The following is a 15,022-nucleotide window of genomic DNA, read 5'->3' as shown; positions in this document are numbered from 1 at the left end:
CTTCTTTCTCTCCCCAGGGAGAGCCAATCACCTTCTGCGAGGAGAGCTTTGTGGCGCACCGCTCCAGCACCATGAGGAGTTTCCTCGAGATGGCCGTGAACCTGCAACTTTTCAAGCAGGTATGGCACTATGACTGAGAAGATTCATTACTGCCTCTGGCTTTCTGCTTGAGCTCCAGTCCTGAGAAAAGCTTAGGAGAGAGGGTTTTCTTCAGTCACCTTCTTTTTTTTTTCTTTTTTTTTTTTCAGCTGTTTTCTGAGTGGTGTGTGATTAGGATTTGCCCTATAGGTCCAAAAATGTGTGGACACCCCTTCAGCTGCACACACAGTATAATGTATAATATCCACAGAAAAGTATTGATAATCGAACAGGATGTTCTGGGGTAGCAGTACATAACCCATGGAGCTCCATCCTATAGAGTTTGGGGCCTTTAAGATGAAGTAATGCCAACTTAATCACATTGACTTCACTAATTCTGCCAGTAATGTTTCAAAATCTAGTGAAAAGCCTAATCAGGTCGTGCAACAATAGGCTTGAATTTAGGAGAAGCCTTGGATAAGTGGATATCCACAAACTTTTGTCCATATTTTACGAGGAGCCAGGTGTAAACATCCCAAAAGACACATTGAGTGATCTGATCATAATCCACACACAAACATCACTCATGGGTCAAGCCAAGCCGTATTTGAAGCTGGAAGGGCACTTGATACAGATCGGGCTTTGACCTTTGCCATCAAGTGCGGAGGGGCTGGTCCATTCTTGGCTTTGTAGGCCAGCGTCAGAGTGGTCAGAGCATCAAATTAAAAACTTGAGTTTAAAAAGAATTGAAGGTAACCTTTTTTCGGAGGATTGGTCATGTGGACATGTTTTAAATCTGTAAATGATTGAATTTTTATATTTTAAGCAGAATTCTTGGCGGACTGCACTACCATTAATTCTCACCTCCATTTGAAGAACAGTCGCCACACGCTCAAACGCTTGAAAGGATGAATGCATTGAAACCTATGATTTCGAGGTGTGATTAAGAACCTATTCCAGTTCTTTCTCAAAGCTTAGAGACCATCTCGTTCACTTTCTATTTATAGAAAGCCCCCGATAGTGGGTCTCTGTAGAATGGTCTGTAAGTTATAATTTATCCGCTGGAAGGGGCTGATCTGCTCTTAATTGTTATCTTTGTCTTTGACGCTCCGTCCACATAGCTTTTCTTTTTTTTTTCTCTCTGTGGAAGATCCAACTAGTGACCAGCAGTTCAAAGCCATACGCCCCTCCCGTCTGCGCAGTAGCTCGGGGAGAGGCGTTATCTGCAGGCCGGCCGCGCTGAGAAAGGCCAGTGCCGCCGTGCCCCGTTCTGACCATGAACCGCATCCGCTCGGAGGCCAGCCCTGCCGAGAAACGAGCGGAGGATAGCTGCCAAGAGAATGCGGGGGAAGCCTGTCAGCATCGACCTGCTTTCTGTCTCTGACCCCCCCCCCCCCCCCAAACACACACACACACACACACACACACACACACACACACACACACACATATACTGCTCCGCTCTGCTTCTGCTCTGACGCTAGTTCACGTTCACACTGCCTGCGAGAAAGTTTCATGCACTCGTGCACTCCCAGCACACACACACACACACACACACACACACTGTGCCCTATTTTAGTTAACTGGCACTGTTTCATAGCTCCTATCATGTTAACCGTTTAGTGTTCTTGTGTTGGATGACACACACTGGTCTGTTTCTAATTTCAGCTTTGTTATTCTTTCTGTCTGTTATACGTGTGTGTGTGTGTGTGTGTGTGTGTGTGTGTGTGTGTGTGTGTGTGTATAATAGCCCATGTTGTTCTGTGTTCTGCTGCTAGGTATTGTTTTGGTACAAAACGAGGGTCATAGAGTGTTGGTCATGATTGTATATCATCGCTGTTGAGCAAAAACCTTGTATCTCCTTTTTTCACATAATGTGAATCTGGCAGTGTTTCTTTACCTTGTATCAAAATACTGCGTCAGGCAGTAAGACCTGACTGATATCTGCTGGCCAGTAAAATCAGCCAATGTGAAGGTTACCCAGATTTATCAGTATCTGCAGCAGTCCCCCTTTGCTGGACTGTTGTGTTGACTGTCAGCAGCTGTTCATCATTACTATAGTAATGTAGTCTCAACTGATGAACACAGACCCTCAGTGTATGACCCTCATGTGGGGAAAACACCACAAATATAGAGCTTTCAAATGATAAGCTTGTTAATATAGACGTGCAGTCAGTTATTATATTGCATAGTTTATTTAATTTGCTCAGAATTGTTTCATAAATAAAAGTTTTTTAATAATAAAAAAGGTGTGCATTTTATCATGACCATCACGAGTGAACAAAATGAGCTTTTCCAGAATGTATTTATTACTTCCAATTATTTAATATCGTTATTTTATCATGTTAAAGCAAACACATGGCTACATATCTCAACCAATGACTATTTGTCCTAACATCGCTGTCACACAAAAACAAAACGTCCAGGAGAAGGAAAATTCTCTCTCTGAACCCTCTGAGCTCTCAATGGAAGTCAGTAGAAAGAGATTGTATTTCAGCTCTTTTTGGAGCATTTCTATGTGTACATACCGACTCAGAGGTTTTAGCTCATCTAAATTCTAGTCTCTTGCTCTTGTTCTCATTCGTGGATTGTTGTTACATGTGTAGACTTTCGAGCTGAACTGGAGTTTTTGTTAGTTTACTGCTTGTTGATTCATACATAGGTGTCTATGGTCAGGTCATGTCATGGAGTAGTCAGTTAAGAGAACAGAGGTGCTGTGTGTGTGTGTGTGTAATGTGATCCTGAAGGTAGGGGATAAGTGGGGGGATTTGGCTGGGTGCTAATTTGGGCTGATTATGTGCTCTAATTAGGGGGTCAGGCGGTGCAGGCTGAGTCCTGCGTTCTCATCTCTCATTAAAGTTGCTGTAATGAAGTTAGCCTCCATCAGCGCCTAACACAAAGCCTTGAACCCCAGAGATGGCTTACCTTTAACTGTGGAAAGCTACACACACCTTTTCCTGTAGTTCTTCCCTCACCCGGTCGGCAGCACCGCACACAGCAGGTTCTCTGCAGTCATTATGGTTGTGCGTTGGAAAGCAGTTTATATTATTGTAGATGGTACAGTCTGATTGTGTGAATCAAGCTTTTTGATTGGACGTTTAGTTTCTGCATGGCAACAGATTTTTACAGATTAGTTTTTTCCTATAAATGGGGTGTGAAAGATCAGTACCACAACACCTGTGCAACCACCTGTAACACTATTGCATCCATCTAGCAACCACCTTGGATACCATAGCAACCACTTGGCAACACCTAAGCATCAACCTAGAACACTATAGTTTTTGTCTAGCAACCACTTGGTAACACCACAGCAAGCATCTTTGATGCCATAGCAACCATGTAGCAACCACCTGGGGTACCACAGCAAGTACTTAGCAACACCATGGCAATCACCCATAATATCATAGCAAGCACTTGACAACACCGTAGCATCCATCTAGCAGCCACTTAGCAACACCATAGGAAGCACCTTTGTTACCATAGCAACCATGTAGAAACTACCTGGGATACCATAGCAAGCACTTGGCAATGCCATAGTAAACACCTGGAATGCCACAGCAAGTGCTTAGCAACACCATGGCAAACACCCAAAATATCATAGCAAGCACTTGACAACACCGTAGCATCCATCTGGCAGCCACTTGGCAACACCATAGGAAGCACCTTTGATACTACAGCAACCATGTAGCAACCACCTGGGATACCACAGCAAGCGCTTAGCAACACCATAGCAAACACCTGAAATACCTTACAATACTGTAGCATCCATCTAGCAATCACTTAGCAATACCATAGTTACCACCTTTTATATAATCGCAACCACCTTGGATACCATAGCAATGGCCTAGCAACTCCATAGCAACGACCTAGCAACTCCATAGCAACCAAAAAAAATGGTTTCACTTTAGTGACCACATAGAAACAGCCTAGCGACTGCTAAGAAAAAGGGAATCGCTTAAGCTGCGTGACTATTCTGCCTCTCCTTCAGGAAAAGCAGTTTTCTAGATTGTTCTACGCTTGCGTTTCTGCTCCGAAGTCATCATGCTTTGTAAGAATCCCTCTTTTTTGCGCCATTAACGGCGCACTGCTCCGAATATTCTCGATATTGTCATGTTTACTGTCTCATCTCCATCACTGGTCTGGCACTAATGGGCAGGTTTATTGGATACTGGTTTATAACCTTTACGTGACGAGGGAGGAAATTGAGTTTGGCCACAAAGCAGTGCACGCGTAACACGCCCGTCTGCTATGTTAATCCTTCACCTGAGGTGAATTATAGAAACACACACTTGCGTGCGCACACACGTAGGCTTTCCGAAAAGCATTCTCACACACACACACACACACACACACACACACACGTATGATTCATATCCGGAACAGACTGGAAGAAATTGTTTTGGTAGTGTTCTCCACTCTCTCTCTCCCTCTCTCTCTCCCTCTCTCTCTCTCTCTCTTTCTCTCTCTCTCTTTTAATAACCTCTGATACTCTGATTTATGTTCACAGTTCATTGATGGCAGACTGGCCAAATTAAACGCAGGAAGAGGTTTCACAGACATCTTTGAGGAGGAGATCACAGAGGGGGGCTTCTGTGGAAGTGAGTGGCATTTCTCTGTATGGAAGTGGAAAAAGAAAGTTGGGAGCGGGGGGCTGAAAAGTTTTACCTTTGGCAGTAGACTAAAAAAAGGTGTGCATAGAAGATTGAATTTCTGAAAATAATGAAAGATAAACGGCCAGAAAAGGCCTAAATGCAAATGTGTGTTTGATCAGTCACACAGGAATGATTTTGTTTCCCAGCTTGATACGTCTGTTCTTACGTAACGTCCCGGACGACAGTTTTGTCAGGTTAATTTGCTCGCATTTTTTTTGTTCTGTACGTGTTGATGAGTCTTTTCATGCCCCATTGTTTCTCAGGTAACTCAAGGTCCTATCAACAGTGGATGCACACAGTGAAGGTAAGCAGGAGTTTCTAATTAATTCTTTAGTCTAATGAATATTCAGCTCCGGAATAATCGAGCCTGATGGCGGAATCACATTTGTTGTGTCTTGCCGGTTTAGCAAGCGCACCGGGTTGCTCTTGAAGCAGGGCAGAAAGTCCGAGGAAGGCGCTGGGGAAGGGAAACGGAAGGCAGGGAAACGCGCGCGTGCGGGACCGGTTGAGATGTTGAGACGGCGTTGATATGATGTGACAGCCAGTCATCTGAGATGACACATGGATTCTGGCAGGAAACACAGCCATTACTCAATAGATTGAAGGAGAGAAAAGCCCCCCCGTACGCCGCGCTCCTCTCTTCTCCTTTTTTTTTTCCCCGCCACCCATCAGCCCTCGCCGAATTAGTTCTCCGGAGTGCCTTTTTCAAAAGGTTTCTTTTAAAGTTCACTTCTTCTGACTGACACAAATCCATAAAAGGGGCCTTCACCTCCAGCCTGGCGGTCGAGGCTTTGGGGTGGAAACGCTCGCTCTCCGACAATTGTAGCCGTTTAGCATGTTAGCCTCGTGCTGCTTCTGTGCTGCGGTTTGGAAGGAGCGAGAAAGGGATGGAAAGAGCAGAGGATGTGTTTTAAAAAAAAAAACGGGATACTTTAATAAAATAGATAGTTACTAACAGCAGTTACACATAACACTGTCATCGGGAGCAGGATGGCTTCCTCTTTTTAATGTTCGTTCCTCTCAAGGTGTCTTTCTCACCGCTGTCGCCTCAAGAGGCTTGCTCAAAAGGCCTCGGCAGCATATCTCAGTAATGCCACTCTGTGGCTGTGTAATCCCTTGCACCGTAGGTTTAATATTCAGTTTTTAATCCTAATGGCACAACTATTGTGAATGATTTGGTGACCGTTTGGTTCTACCGCAAGGTTCTACTTTAGGACCTATAAAACTGATGTTAACTATGACAGTGCTGTAATTGTAAAAGTAAAGATGTTGTAAAACATGATGTCAGGTTGGAGCAGTGAATTAATACATCTTTTCCTGTATTCCTGTACTTTTAGTCGTTATCTCAGCCATGTGAAAATCAGGAAACCTGCCAGTTTACTTCTCTTAAGGAGCCAAACTAGTAGCCTATTTGGAACAATGGACAAGAAACAGTCCAAAACTATTACAGCATTAGCAAATTCATTATGTGAGCAAAGTGAGCTCCAACAACTAGAGTTTGGTTTAACTAGACATGCCTGGCATGCCTTTGGCTTAAAGTACTCCACAGTGTCTAAAGAGATCCTGCTTCATGAAATGGCCTGCAGTGTGTGGCAGAGCAGCACACCACTTCAGGCCCAGTGCCGTACGCCACTCTAGTTGAAATGTGACCACTGCTGCACACATGAACAAGCACTCTCTTGGGATCAGACCTATTTAATAGTTTGTTTTAATGGCGTCAAGCGAGTATTTGGTGCAATTATGGGCACGGTAGTTAAAGCTTTGGCTTTTGACACAAGCCGTTTATTCACTTGATAATGATTCAGGACAGTATGTGGTCAGCTGTGTTTATGTATATACGTCATATGCTTGTCCATTAAATTATATTTTTTAGTAATCACGTTTCATATTTTGATCCTGTTCTGAATGAATAAAAACTGTTAGTGAGGTAATTTTGTATTTTGTCTTTTAAACGTTAAATGATGTTAAATGATCTGTTTGTTTTTGTGTTGTTTTAAGAGAGGAGTGAATAAGGCCAGTCCAGCGGTGAAATCTGCGTACAAGATTGTAAGTTCTTCCACATATTGTTTGCAACATACAGCATGTTCTTATATATTTTGATTAATCTTTAACCCTGTCAGACCTATAGTCCCTCTACAAACTAGGTTGCTCAGTTGTTCCAAAATAGTTCTAGGAAAACAGTAGCTAAGTATAGAACCTTTAGAACCTATGTTCTGTAATCATATCAGACCAAATTGTTCTTGATTAGAACAGATTTTTAGAGATTCTTTAAATGTTTACCCTATCAAACCAGATGTTTCACAGTCTTAAAAATAAAGGTTCCTAAATGGTTTGATTTGGACATGCAGTTTTAAGAAAGTTCGTTAATGACCATAAAACCTTTACTTTATCCTCAGGTTCTTAAATGTCTGACTTCTAATATTCTGCACGAATATTTAATATTAATATTTAATTGAATATTTGCACAAATAATGTAGTTTCCCAAATTGTTCTTGATTAGAACTGAGTTTTAGGGATAATATTACCCAGATATGAAACTTTCTTTAGGCCTTCTGCTGAGATTCTGTCATCTTTAACCAAACGGTTTTGACCTGGTTTTAGAGTTCTTAAATGGGTATAAAATCATTACCTTATGATCAGGTTCTTTCATCTTTAACTTGTAAAGATTCCTGCATGGCTATTGGTTAGAGCATGCAGTTTGAGGAAATATTTAAATGGTCATAAAATCATTACCTTCTGCTGAGGTTCCTAATCTTTAACCCTATCAGATCATATTTCTCAGAAAAAAAAAAGGTTCTTTGCTAGGACATGCAGTTTTAGAAAAACTCTGTAATGACTTTTGAACTTTTACCCTATGTTGTTTAAAGCTTATATATATATATATATATATATATATATATATATATATATATATATATATATATATATATATATATATATATATATATGTATGTATGTATGTATGTATGTATGTATATGTATTTCTTTTTTTTTTTTATAATATATAGATTTCATATTTACATTATAGCCAGGATTTTCACAACCTATGTTTTTGAGTGCAAGATGTTTGGTCTGAAAGGGCTAAATATTTAACCTCTACGGAAGACAAAGACTTTATGCTAATTATAGGTATTTCCTTAAACTGTGTTCTAACCAAAAACCATCAGGACCCTTTCTTTTTAAGACTGTGAGATGTTGAGTCTGAAAGGGTTAAAGTTGACTGTTCTCAGTGAAGCACAGCTATTCTGTAATGCGGCGTGTCATTTATTGCACTGTAAATTGTGGGGATGTGACAGTGCTCTGTACTTGTGGGTTCTTCTAGGATCTTATGAGTGTTCTCCAGATTCATGTGATGCTGAATTGTGGTGAAGTTTAGAATAGTTGGAGTTTTGTTCAATAAAAGGAGACATGTTTCTCATTCCTGCTTTCTGCGGTTCTGGCTATTTCTTTTTCTTGATAGGCCAAAGGTCATGCAAAGAAAGGCCTGCAGGGTGTGAAGGACAGGATGAGGCAGAAGGTGAGTCACTCATATGGTCTGATTTTCAGACACAGACGCACACACACACACACACACACACACACACACACACACACACACACACACACACACCTGCTCTGCTGGTGACTGAGTGTAAGGGTGTGAGCTCAGGGTTTTAAAGGGGCTTATGAAACCTGCTTAGCACTTTGTTGAGGAGTATACATTTTTAACAAGTCTGCCTCTGGCGATGGGCTGTCATGTCGTACCCTCGCTCGGAGATGCCCCTTCATATTTTTTGCATATTTCATCAATGAGTGAGTGATTTGTTCAAAGCCAGCGTAACGAGGTGTATGTTACCATAAAGCTGATGGCTTTGATAAGGCAATTGTGACATGAACTGTCAGGTCACGGGCCTGCGGAGACTGCGGGAAGCTGGTCCACCGAGGATTCCGTCTCATCTAATGCAAATTTCCTATCGGTGCCTTCTTTGATTTAGCTAAAACTAAACAGACTGCCACAAGACAGAAAAGTTTGGATGATGGACAGTGGGGTGTGAGCATACTTGTGATGCTTATACACACTGTTCTCAGTGATTGGTATTAATGGGGTTATGGTGGTTATGGTGTTCATTAAAAGAACTGTTGATTCTTCTTAAGTGAACACCGTTTCTAATGTATGTGCTGCCAGAACTGATGATGAACTGTCAGGAAGAGCATTGAAGAGTGTTTTTGATGGAAAGGGTTTGTTCTTTTGATTTTTCAATGGAGGAAGGTTGTTGTACCCGGTTTTAGAAATACCAGCCACCTACAGACAGTGAGTCATTTCTATATTGAAATATTTATGCTTGGATATCTTCATAGATTTACCAAATATCTCTCTAAAGTCTATCTCTCTACTGTTATGTGTAAGTACAGTTCATTAAATGCTGATATTTAAGCACGGTAGCCCAACAGCACCTGACTGTTCTTCTCTTCTGCCAGCACCTTTATATTTACACTACATAAAAGTATTGGGACACCTGCTCATTCATTGTTCAAAAAGAGAGTATTATATTGTAAAATATCATGAGTGCAGAGCCGATGGATATCCTATATCCTTATATTGGAGTAACTGTCTCTACTGTCCAAGGAAGGCCTTCTACTAGGTTTTGATTGCATTTAAGCATTTGCATTAAAATATGCTGCTGATGTAATCACTTAATTAGGCACGACTAGATGTCTAATCTTTAAAATCTTGGCTTTTTGTTTAATTTTGTGGACCTAAATCCAGAATTCTGATGTTTGTGGACACATATGCCCTCAAAAAAGGGTTCCTCAAAGGTGCTTTATCAAATACAATAGTTCCTTACAGAGAAGTCGGACATCCCAAAGAACCATTTGAATGCCTTAATGTTCCTTAGCCTTATCCTTGATTGAAAATACTTATCTATAGCTCCAAAAATGGTTCCATCGTTTTGGGTACAGTGGAAGTGTGTGCAGAGCTTCTGCATGCTGGGATGAGTGATGATGGTGTTTAACAAGTGATTGTATTTACCTAAAGCCAATCATTATGATTCCCATGGAGTGTAGGATAAGCAAATGTCTTCACCATAGTGTCACAAGGCTTTGTTTTAATTAGTTATGTAGTACCTGCCCTTTTCTGTTTATGCTTATACAGCCTCTCTCTTTCTCTCGTTCCCTCTCTCTCTCTTTCGTTCTCTCTCACTCTGCAGGATACTGAAGAGGAGGATGGTCCATACTGTGCAGGTTCTCCCACCAGCACTAAAAGCCTCTCACCCAGGAGGCTTCAGAAGCGAAGGGTGAGTGTGTATGCATGCAGCTCAGCACACACACACACAGCTCAGCCGATACATTCTCGGACATTCCAGCTCATGAAAGCTATCGCCCATTTGCACACCAGTAAGTCTGAGGCGGTGTGAGGCTGCTTGATTGACAGCTGTGGCTGCAGCGGCCGTGTGGAGTGGATGTGCGGAGTGTGTGTGAGAGAGAGAGGCTCAGTGATGTGTTGCCAAGCCCAGGCAAGGAGGCAGCATACCCCCCCCCTCAACAGACACAGGAGGTGGCCTGGATTCCAACCACTCTCTTTCCTGCCTCCATTTCACACTCAAATAGGCCACAGGATAGCCCACCGGCTCTGCACTCATGATATTTTACACTGCTAGTGTTTATTTGTTTGTTTGTTTATTTATTTAAGGTGGAAGGTTTTGTTTTTGTTTTGTAAGCTTCGGACATAATTAGTAATAATTTGTTTTAAAATAATATTGTCCGCTGTGAAGACCTGCAGGGCATTTCAGTGTTTTTAGCTTGTCCCCGTTGGGCTCAGAATCCTGCTAGAGTTAGATATGTGGGGTTTAGCTAGTTTGGATTCCACATGATTGATGGTGTATGAAAGGATGCAGCTATTTTAAAGGGAAAATTCAGTATTAAAAAAGCTAATGCTGCTAAAATCAAATGAAAACAGACCATCAATTATTACACAAAATATGTTCTGCTCATTGCTCGCTACTAGTGTCTTTTCACAGTACGCTATATTGTCATGTTTGGTCAAGCTATTGCGTTTTCATTAGACATGGTGTGACATCAAAGACGGACACACACCTCCTCCTACACGTACGCAGCCAACCAGCTCCTCTGTTTCCAAACTGCTGTCAATGCAACATCACTGGGCAACCAACACGGTCCAGCTCTGATCCATCGGCTAGCAGATGCCAGTGTCGGCCAGCATTGCACTGGAGTGATGGGGGGAGAAAGTGCCATCTACCCACCCTGGAGAGCACAAGGCCAATTGTGCTCTCTCAGGGCACCGGCTGCCAATGGTCATAGTGACGGTGCCTTATTCCGCTGGAGGCGTGCTTTATAGCAGTTTTACCACTTTAACAATAACACAGTCATGATTCCTGAGTGTTGCTGTCCTCTCGTTGTGTCCTCTAAGAGCGCTGTGCAACCTAAGAGATTTTAGCCGTTTAGCTTTGAGCCTGGCCCCCATTTGCTTTCTCGGGTTTGGCTTATCCAGTCTAACAGTTAAAAATAAATAATAATGAATAAATAAGGTGGTTTTCGATTAAGCGGATTTTGGGGATAAGTGTCTTAGCGAGTGTTGGCTTTTAGCCTAGCATAGATCCATTGTTGCACTCCCTGGCTTTTGCTTCTTTACATGCCGAGTTTGAGCTCAGCTTTTGCACACGCTGGCACAGGAAAAGCCGCAGATTCACATAGCGACCCCTATTACCATAATTAATAGAGGCTGTAGCTGATGAGCTGCTCTCCAGTATCAACACCACCATATTCTTCTGAAGTTGCAGTCTGTAAATATACAGAGTCAAGACTGTTATGTAACAGTTAGTTAGTTTAGTTCTGCCGGGTTTTTCTTTTAAGGAGGGCACAACAGTGCTTTGAGGTGTTTGAGGTTCAGGAAATGTCAGTTCCACGTACCGAACTGTTATTATTCAACTAGGCCAAGGTAATACGGTTTGATGTTCTGTGGCCCCTTTAAAAACTAAGACTTAAAAAGAGCTGTTTTTAACTGAAGCGAATAAATGAAATGAATGAGTGTCTAAAAGTAGGCTATCAAGCTCAAATTACTCAAATTCTCTGCTACCCCGTAGGAAGAAACACATAGCTCGTGCTATGACGCAGTGGGACGGTGTTTGATTTCTGTATATATGTGAAATGTGTATATATGAGTGTGCCTGTGAGTTTGACAGTGTTGGTATTAGGTATTGGCCGACTCCTTAGGGATCAGTCACCTGCCATTCCCCCCCCCCCCCCCACCCGTTCTTACTCTTACTCTCTCTCCCCGCCCCCCCACACCCACACACCCACACACACACACATACAGACACACACGCACCACATTCTCACTGCGACTCTCACTCATGCAGTGTGGCAAGGAGCCTTTGGGACCCCAGCGCTGTGCTGGCTGCATCGATCCACTCCTTCATTCTTCCTCTGCTCATCCTCACACCACCAACCCCAAGTGTCACTGCTGAGCATGGCACTGATTTAACAGTGGCTATAGCACATATGTCCCAATACACACACACACACACACACACACACACACATTCATTTCTCTGCTTCTTTGAAATGTCATTATATATAATATATATATAATATGCACATGGACAAAATTATTGGGACACCTGCTCATTCACTAATTCTTTTGGAATCTAGGGTTTTAAAACGTTATTGGAGGAACGGTCTCAACTGTCCAGGGAGGGCTTTGTACTAAGTTTTGCAGCATTGCTGTGATAATTTGATTGCAGTCAGCAACATGAGCGTTCATGAGATCACCAACCCACTTCATCACTAACTTCCAAACTCAAAAGTATTGGCTGGAGCACCATCAACAAGAGCGCTGTCTGAGATGAATCTTCATACACACTCATTTCAATCTGGGTCAATGAAAGTAACCCTCTGTATTTATGACTTGATTTAGTTGAAATTCTGCTTCACTAGTGGGACTGTGGCACGAGCGCAATCATTCAGTGCACTTCATTTACCCAGCGTGTTTTCACTGGATTTGCAATTCATTTTCTACCGTCTTTATTTTTTTTATCCTGTATGCTCAAGCAGAGGCCATATCTCCAGGAAAAAACAGCCTCTGCAAGTCAGCACTTTCGGAATCTTGTTTTCCTGTGGCGTCATTAAAAATGCCATGTTTTCCTCACTTTATTATGCAAAGCTTGTGCATACTAGCGTTCACGCATTCCATTAAAGCAATCTGCTGCTGTTGTGCAAAAACCTCATATCTCCAGCATGGCAACTTTGCAGAAGAAGGAACAAGTGAGTGTAAAAAGATTTTTATCATAATTAAGTTATTTTTAGGGGAATTTCTATTGACCCATTCACCTTAAATTTTGACACAATGTAATGTAATGCTGCTTGACAACTTCCTGTTTCAAATTGTCACAAAAAAAACCTCAGCAAAAATGGACATTAGTTTTTGTGTGACAGCAGTGATATATAGACACATGAGCTGCTAATGAACATCACAGACCTGATGAATTTATTTATCACAATATTGATCTCACTGGTGCTTTCATGGTCCATCATGATTAGGGGGATACCAGGGGGCACTGGTACATAGTTTGCCACCGCACATATGAAGAGTTATCTCCAGTGTTGTTACTTTCAGTGAAAATCAATGTAAAAAGATTTTGTTCCCAAGGATCCCGGGTCATGCTGCCTTCCATCAGCAGTCAGAGCCTGAGGGAGCACAATTGGCCGTGCTTTCTGCAGATATGTAGATGGCGCTCTCTTTCTCCCTACATCACTCTAGTGTGATGCTGGCCGGCATGGGTATCTGCTAGCCAAGACATTAGAGCTGGGAACTTGTGCATGTGTCAGGAGGATGCATGTGTCAGTCCTCAACCCTCCCAGTGTCAGGAGCAATACATGTGATAGGAGGAGAGTACTAAAAAGTTACTGTACATCAAGGGAGTTAAAATATCCCAGGCATGACATATGTGAAGAGAAGGATTACTGTATAAGTATGCATGGCAGTAAAGGCACATTACATTATATTAAATAAGACCTGAACCAATGAAATTGGGAACTGGTCAGAAGAAACAAGAAACAAGAGCTGGATGTTCTGCTTGTGTTTTCTTCCACAGTTCCACCTACGCTTGTGCTGGAGAAGGACAGTGGGCAGACCCGGCCTGATCTCGCCTCTGTCTGGCCTCTGCCGCCGTCGCTGACTCTTCTCCACTCTTTTAATTAGCGTGGCTGTTTACTGCGTTGCCGTTGTCTAGAAGGGGATGGTGGTGGGGGGGTTTAAATAAGCAATACAAAAAGGTGTAGAGACAGAGGTCTTCCAATTAGGGCCTTTCAGAGGGAGGCCTGGACCCCCTCCCTGCTCTGCTCCACAGTAACGGGCCCCGGGGGACCACACACACACACACACACACACACACACACACACACACGTCTTTGTGTGTACATATATATACACACACACACTCAGGATGCCGTGTCCTACACAGTGAGTGTGTTTTTGTGGATGGTGGACATGGCTGACACAAAGGCCCCCTGCACGATCAATGGCTAAATCAATCAGCAGCGCAGTTCAGTCATCATTATCTTCAAAGAAAAGACCAAACTAAGACAGGCCAAAGAGCGGCGCTGCGCTAGACTAACATGTCTTCCAATACAGCAGATTCTTTCCCGCTTCGCCAAAGAGATGCGTGGCAACCATTCATTATTTTAATGACATTTCTGCTGTCTCTGTTCAACTTAATATCCCAGTTTGGGTGTGGATGCTGCTGCGTGTACCTCAGCTGCTCCTATAATGCTGTTCTGTGAATGCTACCAGAAGCTGGAGAGACATTTGCAGCATAGTACCACAGTCTAGCTATGGAAGCAATTTGAATGGGACCGGGTCATTGTACTAATTATTTTAGGATCATGTATAATCACCATTTCGTGACTAAATCTGAATTATCTATAATTTCTTGAATTAAGCAAAATTATCTGACTAAGGAATTTTACACTTTTACTAGATAGAATCACTTAAAACAAAGAAAACAAACAAACAAATATATATATATATATATAGAGAGAGAGAGAAATAAATTTGCACTAATCTTTTATTATTTTATTTTATTATATTATAGTTATATTTTTTATGTATTGGTAGTGCAGAATCAATGTGTATTATCTGGTCCTGGAACTAAACCTAGAGAATAGCTAGGTTTAGCTACATTTTCCAACAAACCTTTGCTATTATAAACAGAACACATATCTTGGGAACAGTGTTGATTGAATCAGTAAAATTATTGCTGAATGCTGACTAGGGTTTCTTCAGTTATTTTTAT

At 42.1% G+C, this 15,022-nt stretch overlaps 1 protein-coding gene across 2 annotated transcripts in view; it reads left to right on the top strand.

The window, feature by feature from the left end:
* The window catches only part of dennd1b (DENN/MADD domain containing 1B), a 129,591-nt gene that overhangs the window by 99,746 nt on the left and 14,823 nt on the right, over positions 1 to 15,022 (top strand). For both annotated transcript variants that reach the window (XM_072660938.1, XM_072660939.1), the window contains 6 exons: positions 18 to 119; positions 4,586 to 4,676; positions 4,994 to 5,034; positions 6,729 to 6,776; positions 8,191 to 8,247; positions 9,920 to 10,006. In XM_072660938.1, the coding sequence (XP_072517039.1) occupies positions 18 to 119; positions 4,586 to 4,676; positions 4,994 to 5,034; positions 6,729 to 6,776; positions 8,191 to 8,247; positions 9,920 to 10,006 (426 nt within the window). The remainder of the gene's footprint in view (positions 1 to 17; positions 120 to 4,585; positions 4,677 to 4,993; positions 5,035 to 6,728; positions 6,777 to 8,190; positions 8,248 to 9,919; positions 10,007 to 15,022) is intronic.

Source organism: Salminus brasiliensis, chromosome 17, assembly GCF_030463535.1.
Source record: "Salminus brasiliensis chromosome 17, fSalBra1.hap2, whole genome shotgun sequence".
Classification (NCBI taxonomy): Eukaryota; Metazoa; Chordata; class Actinopteri; order Characiformes; family Bryconidae; genus Salminus; species Salminus brasiliensis.
The sequence above is the reverse complement of the archived record's forward strand: the minus strand, read 5'-3'. Positions and strand labels throughout refer to the sequence as shown.